A 13414-nucleotide genomic window follows, 5' to 3' on the forward strand; every position below is an offset into this window, starting at 1 on the left:
CTCAACAGGAGAAGCAGCAGCGGCCGGAAATGGGGGCTGGCACTGCGTGCGGGACATGGACTCACGGGGCGGGGGGAGCAAAAAAAAAAAAGGTGCCGGTACGCCGTACCGTTGCGTACCGGCACAAAAAAAGCACTGTTTATATCCCACATTATCCCAACAGAACAGGTTCAATGTAGCTAACAACTTATTGTGATTAACAGTACAAAAAGTGAAGTGGGATAGTATAGTAGTATAACATTAAGTAGTAATAAAATAAATGATTGAGTAATTACAATATGTAATACGGAAACGAATGCTATACACAAAAAACTAACAATTTATAGTCATCCATGTACAAAAACAATTAGAATGGAACTAAGAAATTGAATAATTGTACATGTAGGGGTTTAAATTAATTATGATCATCCATGAGAAATTGCTGAAACACAGAGAGGCTTTAATGTATGTCCGGAATATCAAATAATTAGGTTCCTATCTGATGAATTTTGGGAGGGAATTCCACCATTTGGTACAGAGATATGAGAATTCTGACATGTAGATTGACTTGTATATCATATTTTTGCAACTGGGATAGTGGAGGGTTAGATAATCTCTTGAACCAGGGACAGCGTTGGAAAGGGGAAGATCAATTAAAGATTGCATATAATCAGGGGTTAAGCCATATAGAGTTTTGAAAACAAATATACATACTTTGAATGTTATTCTACCTTTGATTGGGAGCCAGTGTAACTTTATAAGCAAAGGGGTTGCACTTTTCAAATTACAAAAGTGACTCCACCTGCTCACCCTGGGAATTTGGCTATTCTTCCACCTCGCGCCATTCCATTGCATCGCTGGAGGAACTACTACTACTACTATTTGACATTTCTAAAGCGCTACTAGGGTTACGCAGCGCTGTACAATATAACATAGGACAGTCCCTGCTCGAAGAACTTACAATCTAATGGACAAATGTACAGACAATCAAGTAGTGGCAGTCAAATTGGGGCAGTCTAAGGTTAGGTGCCAAAGGCAACATTGAAGAGGTGGGCCTTGAGCAAGGACCTGAAGATGGGCAGGGAGGGGGCCCGGCGTAGGGCCACAGGAAGTTGATTCCACGCAAAGGGTGAGGCAAGGCAGAATGGGCGGAGCCTGGAGTTGGCGGTGGTGGAGAAGGGTGCTGAGAGGAGGGATTTGTCCTGTGAGCGGAGGTTTCGGGCGGGAACGTAAGGGGAGATGAGGGTGGAGAGGTAATGAGGGGCTGCAGACTGAGTGCATTTGTAGGTGAGAAGGAGAAGCTTGAACTGAATGCGGTATCTGATCGGAAGCCAGTGAAGAGACCTGAGGAGGGGGGTAATATGAGTGTATCGGTTCAGGCGGAATATAAGACGAGCCGCAGAATTCTGGATGGATTGAAGTGGGGATAGATGGCTAAGTGGGAGGCCAGTGAGGAGAAGGTTGCAGTAGTCAAGGCGAGAGGTAATGAGGGCATGGATGAGAGTTCTCCACCTGCTCACCCTGGGAATTTGGCTATTCTTCCACCTCGCGCCATTCCATTGCATCGCTGGAGGAACTGTTCTGTGTCACCATCTTAGTGGAGTTGAAGTGCTGCGAGCGGTAAGCAAATCTTTCAGTGATCTGCGCAGATGAGTCATTGCAAACCACACTTCCATGGATAATCATTCAGGCAATGAATAGGGATAGAATAACAACTAGAAGCTAGATTAAGATGTAGTTAATTGCTAGAAATTTTGTTAGCTCACCTGGCCATCTTGAATTGTCACTGTTCTCTCAAGGCTAGTTCTTTTAATGCAGGATGAATCAATAAAACAAATGCACACACCACAAAAATATTCATTAGAACAGCGATAAACTAGGTTAATTTCTATGAGAGAAAACAACAAACTTCATTCTGGAAAACATTTTATGTCTAATAAAATAATCCTATCAAAAAAAAACAAAAAACCAGTGGAAACATTTTCAAAACTAACCATGTGCTCTTGAGCTCATCTGGCTTCCTAAATTAAAACAGAGAAATAGTGCACCATGTAGACATCCTGGGCCCAGAATAAGCTTAGTCAGTATGCAGTATGCCCACTTGCTCAAAGAAAGTCAGCTACTCGCTGTGCTCTCCCCAATCAGACTACTTCAGCATGTCCAAAAAACTGTCCTACAAATTTGTTAAACAGAACTTCACCTAGTCCAGTCTCTGCTGAAAAACAGCAAGAAGGCATTGAGAGCATGTTCTCTTACCGCTACCTTCAACAGCCCACAGCTCCCTCGCTTTTGGTGAGGCAGCTTCAAGGTGAAGAAGTGCTGGATGTGTGTCATCGGCTGCTAAAAAGCCTTTCTGTAAGCATGCTCAGCCTGGCCCCATTGATTTCTGGGAGCTGTAGTAATACCATGGCTTGGCAGCAAGAAGGGTATATAGGCTGCTTTGAAGAAACCAGTATTCCCAGAATACCATATGACAAAGAAATTTCCAAGGGATCAGAGTTGACAGGCTCCGAGGAGAGCAGCTTCCCTAAGCATAATCAATCACTGCCGGGTAAGATTAATAAACAAGCACATAGTTTGCTAGGCAGCAATCCAAAATTGTTGTGTAGCACTTTTGAAAAAAAAGGTGTGTATCAGGTCCCCCAACTTTCATTTTATGGTGAAATCAAATGCACTTTCTACTGAGAATGGAGCAAATAACAGCATTGAGACTGGGAGAAAAAGGCAATATGTTTTCTGGCCATTTGGGACCCATTTTTGGCCTTGTTCTCTTCAAGGATGAGCAATATCTTCCTTAATTGAATGCATATATGGTCTAGGGTGAGGAATTAGTTTTTAAACTGATCCCCCCCCCCCCTAAGTATAGCACAGTAACTAATAATAGAGATTTTAATAGTTTGTTTAAGGGGGATGGAATTAAGCATTAGCTATCCAAATAATGGTATTAGTTTAATGTGTTGTTCTTTTGCAATAAAGAAGCTGCTTTCATAAAAAAGGTGTGCAGCCATGTAGCCACCCAGCTTAGAGGGAATACTGCCCTTTATTATTTCCATCAGTACTACCACCTCATCTTACTACCGTAGCAGTAGGGTAACACAAGCTAGAGGTCAAATGAATTTCAAATGTGGATTCGGCACCAAAATCAGCCCAAAAACCAAATTTGGCCTGGTTTTGGTTTCAAGCAAAAATGCTGGTGCATTTTTTGAATAAACCTGAAACTCCACGCAGTGCAGTGTGCGCGCTTCCACCTGTGCCACCCCCCCCCCAAACAGGAGCAGGCTCAACCCCTCCCTCTCTCTCCTACCTTCCTCTTCCCTAGAGTAGGTTCAACCCCCCACCATCCCCTCAAAGAGGCTCAACCCCACCCACAGGTCTCCCCAGAACTACCTTAGAGTCCCTGATGGTCTAGTGGCAAGTCATGGCAGGAACGATTCCCAGTTGCTCCTGCTCATGATGTCTCCACTGTCAAAATGGCTACTGTAAACGCCAGTGACAGTCTCGTGAGGCTGCTGCTGGAGGCGCAGCAGCCACTTTGAGAATGGAGTTGGCATAGCAGGAGTAATCTGTAGTCACTCTTGCCCAAGCTGACTCCATTCTCAAAATGGTTGCCGTGATTTTGAGCAGCAGCCAATGGAAGAGTCGGAATGGGTAGGAGGGACTGGGGATCACTCCGACTAGCCACTAGACTACCAGGGACTCTAAGGTAGGCTATGTTAGGGGGGAGGGAAGTGGAAGGTGGTGAAGGCCTTACTGTTTGGAGAGAGGAGGAGAAGGCATGGCAGATGCAACCGATTAAGGGGCAAGGCCAGCTTCGGTTTCAGCCGAAACTAAGCAGCACATTTGGGTCGCAGATTCGGTTTTGGCTAAAACCAAAAAAATATTTTTGGTTGGCCTCTAGACCCATCACTACAGACTATTATCTACAAGGGCAACATGTTCCCTATCCCATGGTAGCCCCAGGGTCCCTCCTGTCCACAGTGTTTATCTTAAATAGGAAGCCAGACAAAAGAACAGGCCAGGAACAGAACTGATGTTGTAACCTACAGATGGCCAGAACATTATGGAGGTAGTGAAGGGTGACAGCGACACATTTGTCACCCTGCAGCCTACTGACAATATGTAGTTTCTGCCCCTGTCCAAGGTATTGGCGAAACCACATGGAGTACGTATGGTTTAATTTTATTTGATATACGTCTATTCATAAAATACAGCATAGTGGTTCACAATAAAACAAATCTAACAGAAAAGAACTACAGTGTCAAACAGGAAAGAGACCTAAGAACAGCATTATTCGTACCAAGAAAAGACAGTTTGAAAGAGATAGAGAGAACACAAGAACAGGATATAGTTGACAGGTGCCCGGCCCCAGGGAATGCTCAATGGGTGTCTCCAAACACATCATTAAATAAATGAGTCTTAAGGGCTGCCTTAAATTCGGGGAACTTATTCAGTTTTGGAGGCTGTATATTGAAAAGAATGTAAAAACACTTGAAGCTGTTGAGAGGAAAACAACAAAATGGTACGGGATATGTGCCAAAAGACAAATGAGAAGATCTGAATATGTATACCCTGGAGGAGAGGACGGATGGGGAGGGGATACAGACATTTACATTCTTGTAAGTTATTAAGGAGCAAAACCACCTTTTCCAAAAACAAATAGGCTATAGATAAAAGCAGAGGACATGAAATTAAGTTACAAGGAGGGAAACTTAAAAGCAACATCAAGAAATATTTTTTCACAGAGAGGGTGGTGGATGCCTGGAATGTTCTTCTGCAGGAAGTGGTGGGATCAAAACGAGTGACAGAATTCCAAATTCCATGGCATAAACACATATATTCCCTATATGGCGTGAAGATGGAATAAAAGTATAGGGCATTTCCACAACATAAATAACATTCACTCTTTAAAGAGAAAAAAAAGGCTTATGTTTGTGTGTGTGGGGGAGGAGGGGTGACCGCACTGGGTATTAATTACAACCCTAAAGATTTTAAAGGGGAGGGGGGTGTAACCCTCAGTCACATGAGAACCCTAGCCATCTTTCTAGGCAAACCATGTGGGCCATACTTATAGCATCAACAAACCAAAAAAGTCCGTTTCTCAAAAAATGAAGCGGGCCCTAGGAAGTCTCTCGTCTCTCCCCTGCCCTCCCCTCCATGTCCAGCGATTCTCCCCTGCCCTCCCATCCATGTCCAGCGATTCTCCCCTCATGTCCAGCAACTCGCCCCACCCCCACATGCCCCCCTTTTAAGCACCCGAGTTACAGTTCAACCCCAGCCCTCATCTGCCCACCCTCTTCTCCCACAACAGCCCTCCTTTCCTTCCATTTTACCTGAAGTTGCAGCAGAGTCAGTGAAAGCAGCAGGCTTGGCTCGCCTCCAGCCTTCCCTTCTCTCTCAGTGTCCCACCCTCCTCTAACGTAATTTCTTCTTTCCGTGAGGGCGGGACACTGAAATGGAAGGGAAGGCTGGAGGCGATCCGATTACATATACGTCATTTGCATATGGTTACGAACCCAGCCAGACAACCATCCAGGGACGCAGATTGATGAATATATAGATTATAAAACTATACTGTATCTATCTGCTGTCACTTAATGTTACTATGTAATTCTTGAAGCCTTACAGCAGAGCTTCCCAAACTATAGGTCAGGAAACCAAATGGGGTCAGGACCTTAGTGGGCTCTCTATAGGTGCATCATTGCTGCACCTGCAGGGGAATCACACAATTTTATATCATGGAGTCACGGCCACAAAAAGACTGAAAAGCACTGCCTTAGAAGTTTATAGTCAAAAGACAACAGATCCCAGAGAAAAGTCCAAAACAAAATACTTTATTAAAAAACTAGTAAAAAAAGGCCCGTTTCTGAAAGAAATGAAACGGGCGCTAGCAAGGTTGTCCTGTAATGGCAATTATGTTTTTAAGGGAACTGTTAGGAGAGGGTATGTGTGAGAGAGAGTGAGTATGAGAGAGAGAGAGAGAGTGATTGAGAGTGTGTGTGTCTGTGTCGAGTGCACCAATTATGCTCTCTCCCCTGCATTCATCCATATGCAGCAAACGTCCTCTGTGCCCTGCCTCCTTCATCCATCCATGTGCAGCATCTCTCCCCTGCCCCCTCCATCCATTGTGATGCAGCAATTCTCCTCTGTCCCTTGCCCTCCCCCCCTACATGTGCATCAACTCTGCATTCTCCCCTGGCCTCTCCTCCATCCACCCATATCCAGGGCCCCCCTCCCTCCATCTCTCCCCCCTCTGAGTTCCAGGCCCCCTCCCTACCTCTCTCTCTGTGTGCCCTCCGAGTTCCAGGGCCCCCTCCCCTTTGAGTTCCAGGATCCCCTCCCTCCCCTTCGAGTTCCAGGACCCCCATTCTCATTCGAGTTCCACACCCCCGCACCTCCCTCCCTCGAGTTCCAGGACCTCCCTCCCCTCCCTCCCTACGAGGTCCACGCCCCCTCCCTCTCTCTCTGACTCTGCCCTCCAAGCACGACCTGTCCTCCGGCAGCCTCTCGCCTTCCTGTGCTGGCTGTATTTTAAAAATTCTTACCTTGGGGTGCGGCGTCCACAGTGAAGGTGAGCGGCGCTTCAGACTGCCTTCGCATGTGTCTCAGCTCTGCCTCTGGTCCTGCCCTCATTTCCTGTTTCTGGAAGGGCGGGACCAGAGGCAGAGCTGAGACACATGCGAAGGCAGTCTGAAGCGCCGCTCGCCTTCACTGTGGATGCTGCACCGCAAGGTAAGAATTTTGAAAATACAGCCAGAACTTAGGAAGGCGAGGGGCTGCCTGAGGACAGGTTGTGCTTGGAGGGCAGAGAGAGAGAGGAAGGGAGGCGCAGGGGCTGGCAACTATACAGAGTTCCCCGCCGTTGGTTGGTTGCCTTGTGCTGCTGTCGTACCATTTCTTTGCCTCTGATACGTCCCTCATGTTGGTGACGTCACGTTCCTTTGCCTAGGAACTCTGCAGCGTTCCCTTCCCTCTCACTGTTCCGCCCTCGACGTCATCACGTTTTGACGCAAGGGCAGGACAGAGAGAGATGGTGACAGAGTTACGAACCCTTATGAACCCTTCACTGCAGTCTGCCATGGAGTCAGCTTCAGAACGTTGGAGGTGCAAATTATTATTGTAGATATACCCAATGTGGTCTATGTTTCGCCAAACAAGGGCTGCCTCAGAGGAACGCAACTAAAAACAGTTAATAAGCATACACAGCATATAAGAATACATAGATCTTAAACAATAAAATAATCACAAACAAAATGCAAGGGTCCACAGTTCTCATGCAATATGAGCAGAGCCAGCCCAAAAGTATCTGATGCCCTTAATGAGCCTTCATCCATGTGTACCATACTCAGGGAGATTGAGGGCTCCACTCCTGTAGTCCAGCATCCCCTTCACCACCCTCCCCTCAAGTGACCAGCATCTCCCTTTCCACTCCTTACCCCCAATTGAGCATCTCCCCCTTCCTTGCCCCCCCCCCCCCCCACTGTTGTCCTACCTTTTCGCAGACCAGAGCCAAACTTTAAAGCAGGGCCTTTAAACGGAGGCCCATGCTGAAGAGGTGCTGCGTCCTGCCCTCTCTGACACATGGGTTCGGGGGGGGGGGGGGGGGGAGACAAGACGCAGCAGCACTTCAGCACCTGTTTAAAAGCTTCACACTAGTGCTGAATCTGCTTGCAACTTCAGCCTTGGCCCAGAAAGAAAGACTAGATGTTGCACACAGGACTACTACTACTATTATTAAACATTTCTATAGCGCTACTAGACTTACGCAGCGCTGGACAGGAGGAGAGGGTGGAGAAGAGCAGAGAAGATTCTGCTATCTTGCCACCTTTAGCTAATATCTAGTCCACCTAATGGCAAGTTCAGACCGGAATGTGAAAATGGGTAATGTCAGTGCCAGCCAGCTTTTCTCCAGCTCTTTATAATACTACCACTGTATTCTAATAGGGAAAAACAATGCAGTCAGGGCATAATTCTCAGGTTTTCCAACAGAAAATGGGTTTTTAATAGCTTAAAAAGGCTTCTGAAAATTGTTATTCCACTCCCCAATGTGAGCAAAGGCTGAGATGCTAAGTTAGCCAGTTTCAGGAGAGAGACTTTTTGACCAATCCTGGTTTTGTAAACTTACTCCCCAAAGTAGTGTGGAATTTAGAGTCCTTGATTCTACCCTGCATAACTCTTCCTCTCTAGATTCCTAATGTGTGTACAACACATTGACCTTAATCGACCACAAGAACTCCTTGTAACTGTCTCTCTACTGGAGATGGCGAACACCTCTACGGTACTATGTAAGCCACATTGAGCCTGCAAATAGGTGGGGAAATGTGGGATAAAATAAATACCCATTGAAATTCCGTGCTGTAGGTCCCAAAATGCAACATGACAGGACTGTCAGAAAAAGAGGGCTATAAAAGATACTATGCAAGGGAAGGATTCGATCCATAGGAGCCAACTTTGCAAAATGATTGAGAGTGCTAAACCCAATGGAAATTACACCTTCCTGGACCCAATCAAGGAGTTTGCTCAATATTCAGGGTGGTTAGGCACCCACAGAGCTGGCTCCTATAATTCTATCACCTACAAAAACACTACAAACCTGCCGTTATACTTTCAAAACAAACCCTGGGGAGTTTCCCTATGAAAACAGGCCTTCAAACTTCCACGGAGATGAAGATACCGGCGCTGCGGATTATGCTTTTAAAAGAAGACCGTAGCTCAACGCTCCATATCTTAACCAAACTATTAAATACAGTCACATCCTAATACAAACACACCCAGAATCACCACCTAACAAATATAAGTACACAACCCCCAGGAGAAAAACTACTACTTATCATTTCTAAAGCTCTACTTGACTTGACGCTTGAACATAAAGAGACAGTCCCTGCTCGACAGAGCTTACAATCTAATTAGGACAAACAAGAGATAAGGGAATATTAAAGTGAGGATGATAAAATATGGGTTAGGCGTTGAAAGCAGCATCAAAAGGGTGGGCTTTTAGCTTAGATTTGAAGATGGCCAGTATTCCCCCCCCCCCTCTTGCCCACTGCCAATAAATATCTCGGTCTTTTGGAGTCATGCCCATGGAAGTTAATCCTTTCTCTCCCCAGACATACACACTTACTGCAAGGATACTGCTATGAGCATACAGCCGACACTAACAGCCACTTCGTCCCCGCACACCGCCAGCATTGCCATGCTGCAGTACAGACCCGGCGCGCTTGGCTCCGATAGCTCCACATTTAGGAAGAGCCGCCCGGAGTTAGGTTTCCTGTTTCCTGTCACGTGTGGGAGGCGTGATAGAGTTTCGTCCTTGCGTTTAAGCCGTGTGTGTGTCAGTGTCAGTACACTACAGTAGTAGGCATGGCGGCCTCCTTACTCCGGAGAACGGGTTGGGTTAAATTTGGCAAGGTAATTAGTGTAGTGCTCGAACCGCTATTGATAAAACCGTACTGTATTAACACTGTCATTTTGTGTAAATTGGAAGTAGAGTCTTTGGCAAAGGCTAGAAATCTTGTGCCAGTTTTTAGAACTTTGTTATTAGATCGCGTACATTTATTTGAAGCTCCTTGCCCTTTTAGCGTTTTCGCAATTATCCAGATTTGCCTGACTTGTCTTTGTTTATTCACCACGCCATAGTGTTGCAGTTCAGATTTGTACATACATTGGGGCCTATGTAATGGAAATATGGTAAAACTTGTCAAATATTCTGTAATTGGTAAAACTCTCGGTTAATGCACAGACCTTTCACTAGAGAAGACGATTTAGTACAGAAAACAAGTGGGTCTATTTGTTGTCCCAGCCCCTTTTTTTCCAAGCTACCTGTTGGAAATGGGAGGGTAGGAGAAGGAAGCAAACCGTTGTTTTCTTCTCTATTGCATTTGGTCCATGGTCACCCCTTGGAATAGAGAAGGGAATGATTTTATAAGTTATGCCTTGTAGCACTATAGAAATGATAAATAGTAGTAGTAGTACTTGGTCATGTAGAAGAACAGTTTTGCTTGTTCAAGTAAGAATGTATAAAATACTCTTGTTGTACGTGTTGCATACAAGTAGACACAGAAAACAAATCATCTGCTTGTATGTGATATACACATAGATGTATTTGGAGGGGGGCAGGATCTGCAGGTGTGTTTTTTTTATTAGCACATATGGTCACGGAATTACTCTTGTGTTGGCACGGGTGTAGCTTAGTGTGGGAGCTTTTGGGTAGACTGTTTTATAAAGACACATAAGAACATGTTGACTTTTATAAAGCAAGTGGAAAATACATATGTGCCTTGCCTGATTAGTTGCACTTTTATAAAAATTACCTGACAGGTAAACACCAAAATGGCCTTTCAGATCTGCCTAATTCAGAAAAGCCATGCTGAGCAGGTCTAAGATCCATTGACTGTAGCATCCTGTTCTGACAAGTGGCCAGTCCAGGTCACAGCTACTTAAAATTGGGAAAGATCAGCCATCTGGCTAAAACATTTTTTTTAATAGTTACCAGATTTTTGGCTTGGAAATCAGGGACACCTAGGTGGGGCTAGATGGGTGGGGCTGTGTGAGGTCTTCCCATGGCAATTTTCTATAATAGAAATTATGATTTTTGGCACTCTCTCTGTCCCCCACCTTTCAGTCCAGAAATCTACCCCTCTCTCTCTGACCTCTGTCCTTCCAGTAAGCCATCTCCACCGCTTTCTTGTTTCTTCTTTTTAGTCCACCCATCCCCACTACTTTCTTCCTCCTAATTCAACCTTCTTCAGATCTTTCTCTATCTCTCTTCTAGTTCAGAATTTTGAATTTTTTTTTCTGTCTCCTTCCTCAACCCCCCTCCCTACCCTGTGTGGCCTTTCAAACTTCCCTTTACAGCTCCCAGCTCCTTCCCTCCGGTCACAGCATTAGGAAGTGCAGCGCTGTGATAGTACATCTCTGCTGGGTCCCACTTCTCTAAAGTACACTTCAGTTGCCATGTGAGCGGGACACGACAGATACACAACATGGCTCAGGAGAACTACAACATCACTGCTGTATACTTTCTAATCCTGTGGCCGGAGGGAAGGAGCTAGGAGCACAAGCAGAGGTTTGGATTTGAAGTGAGGGCCTGACGCTTGCAGTGGGTAGTGATAAGAGTGGGAGATGATGGATCACTTGAAAGGAGGGGCAATTCAAAACAATTCTACTGCACCTCTGTCCCCATTACTCAAATGTGGGACAAATGGTTGCCAAGGAAGAGTCAGGGAAAGGGGTCTGAAATCGGGAACGTCTGGTAACCCTAATTTTTTAATGGACTTTTCCTTTAGGTAAAAAACAACTTTTTCCAGGCATAGGCACCTTGTATAAGAGCCTTGGGAAAGAGTAAACCTCTGCCTGCTGGACCTGCAGCCTTCCTCCCTACCAGTATTGCCCCCTCTCTCTCTACCCCCCCCCCATCTTGCCCACTGCCATACCGAATCTTTTGTTTTCCTCCTCACGTTGCCACCTCTGCTGGAACTGTGATAATAAAAGGTGCATGGGACCGTGGCTCTTTGCCTGCTGTTGCTGCTTCCTGAGCTGGTCCTACCTTCTCTGAAAGAAAAAAAAAATACAAACCAAAAGGAAAGGGAAAATAAACCCTACGTAAAAAATACCCAAAAGAATAAAAGTAGGGTGGACCAAGGTACTTCCAGCAAACAATGTAAAAAAAGGTAAAAATTGAACTTTGACAAGGCACCATCAGTGAGACGGATCCGACATGGCTATGTTTTGGTGGAGAGCCGCCTGCTTCAGGGGTCAACAGATGCTCTAGAAAGAAATAAAATGAAGACAGCAATATATTTACAAAATAGGAAACATATATCTTCTAAAAATGGAATTATATAAAATATATTACAAAACAGCATGGGAAATAATAATTTATCCAAAGTGACCAACATAAAAGCAGACATAAATACTAAATATGCCACTTAAGTTCTCTTTAGACAAGGAGCCGTTAAAACATATGTAATATAAATATATGAACATATATGTGACATAAAATATAGAAAGTATATATAAAAAAACTGTGAGAAAATGTATGGAAGAGACAGTCCCCACATAGAACTAAAAGGTCCAATGGCAAAAATGTATAGTTTTTGTGTGCTTCAGCACACAAAAAAATGATGTATGCATATTTGTGAACTTAAGAAACAACCCTCAGAATGTCCAAACAGGTGTATATTAGCAAACCACTGGGTAGCATTTCATGCAGATGAAGTTGTGGTAAAACTAACCTGTCCAAATGTATTATCAATTAAGAAGAAGTAGTGTAATGGAGTCCAAATCCAGAAGTACCAGCAAAGCTCAAATGAAAAAGTATCTATCTTTTTAAATACAACAAAAAATGAGTGGTTAACATTAAAGGATATGGAGACACAAAGTTGTTGTAAAGTAAAAACATGAAACCTGGCAGCAGGCAGTGTGTTTATGAAAAAGAGTAAGAAAAGCTGAATATGTAATAAAACAAAAACTGTGAATCTTTTAAAATGAAGAGAAAAATTGAAAAACCTCAAGATCTCATGGTAATCGGAGTGTCTATACAGAAAGAAAGCAAATGCACTCTGAAAACGAGACTACAAAATTACATTATGGTCAGGATGCATATGTATGATATAGGATAGTGTTTCCCAAGTCCAATCATGGAGTACCCCTTGCCAGTCAGGTTTTCAGGATATCTACAATGAATACGCATGAACTTGATTTGCATACAATGGTTCCATTATATGCAAAAACCTGACTGGCAAGGAGTACTCCAGGACCGGACTTGAGAAACACTAATGTCTGACAATATATGTATGAAGACACCATCTAAGAAAGCTTTTAAGGACATATTAAGGAGAACATATTTTAAAAAGAGAGATATATGTGAAAAAAATACATGCAGTTCCAGCAGAGGAGAACATAAGCGAGGAAAAGATGAAAAGCCATAGGTAGATAAAGTAAAAAGAGGAAAATTAAAGAATGGATAGTAAGAATGAATTAAATCTGGACAGAGAGAGAGGCAGAAAAATAAATTGAAGAAAATAAAGAAAAAGGAAACCCTGGCAAGAGAGTTAAGAGAAGACAAAGGAAAGCAGAATCAAGAGACTGGGACCTACTACTACTACTACTTAACATTTCTAAAGCGCTACTAGGGTTACGCAGCACTGTACAATTTAACATGGAAGGACAGTCCCTGCTCAAGGAGCTTACAATCTAAAAGACAGGTGTACAATCTAGAGACGTGTACAATCTAAAAGACAAGTGTAGAGTCAATCTGATAGGGCATACTATATTTCTCGAAAGGTTAGGTGCCGAAAGCAGCATTGAAGAGGTGAGTTTTAAGCAGAGATTTGAAGATGGGTAGGGAGGGGGCTTGGCGTAGGGGTTGAGGAAGATTGTTCCAGGCATAGGGTGAGGCAAGGCAGAATGAGCGGAGCCTGGAGTTGGCAGTGGTGGA

The 13414-nt window shown here is 44.3% G+C and overlaps 2 protein-coding genes across 4 annotated transcripts in view; one reads left to right on the forward strand and one right to left on the reverse strand.

The window, feature by feature from the left end:
• WDR4 (WD repeat domain 4) overlaps positions 1–9252 on the reverse strand; it is a 126904-nt gene extending 117652 nt beyond the window's left edge. For all 3 annotated transcript variants that reach the window (XM_030203787.1, XM_030203788.1, XM_030203786.1), the window contains exon 1: positions 9098–9252. In XM_030203787.1, the coding sequence (XP_030059647.1) occupies positions 9098–9171 (74 nt within the window). In that variant the 5' untranslated portion in view covers positions 9172–9252. The remainder of the gene's footprint in view (positions 1–9097) is intronic.
• Positions 9245–13414, forward strand: part of NDUFV3 (NADH:ubiquinone oxidoreductase subunit V3) — a 139397-nt gene continuing 135227 nt past the window's right edge. Inside the window, exon 1 of the mRNA XM_030203785.1 lies at positions 9245–9384. Coding sequence (XP_030059645.1) covers positions 9337–9384 — 48 coding nt within the window. The 5' untranslated portion in view covers positions 9245–9336. The remainder of the gene's footprint in view (positions 9385–13414) is intronic.

The sequence above is a fragment of the Microcaecilia unicolor genome, chromosome 5, assembly GCF_901765095.1.
Source record: "Microcaecilia unicolor chromosome 5, aMicUni1.1, whole genome shotgun sequence".
In the NCBI taxonomy this organism is placed as follows: domain Eukaryota; kingdom Metazoa; phylum Chordata; class Amphibia; order Gymnophiona; family Siphonopidae; genus Microcaecilia; species Microcaecilia unicolor.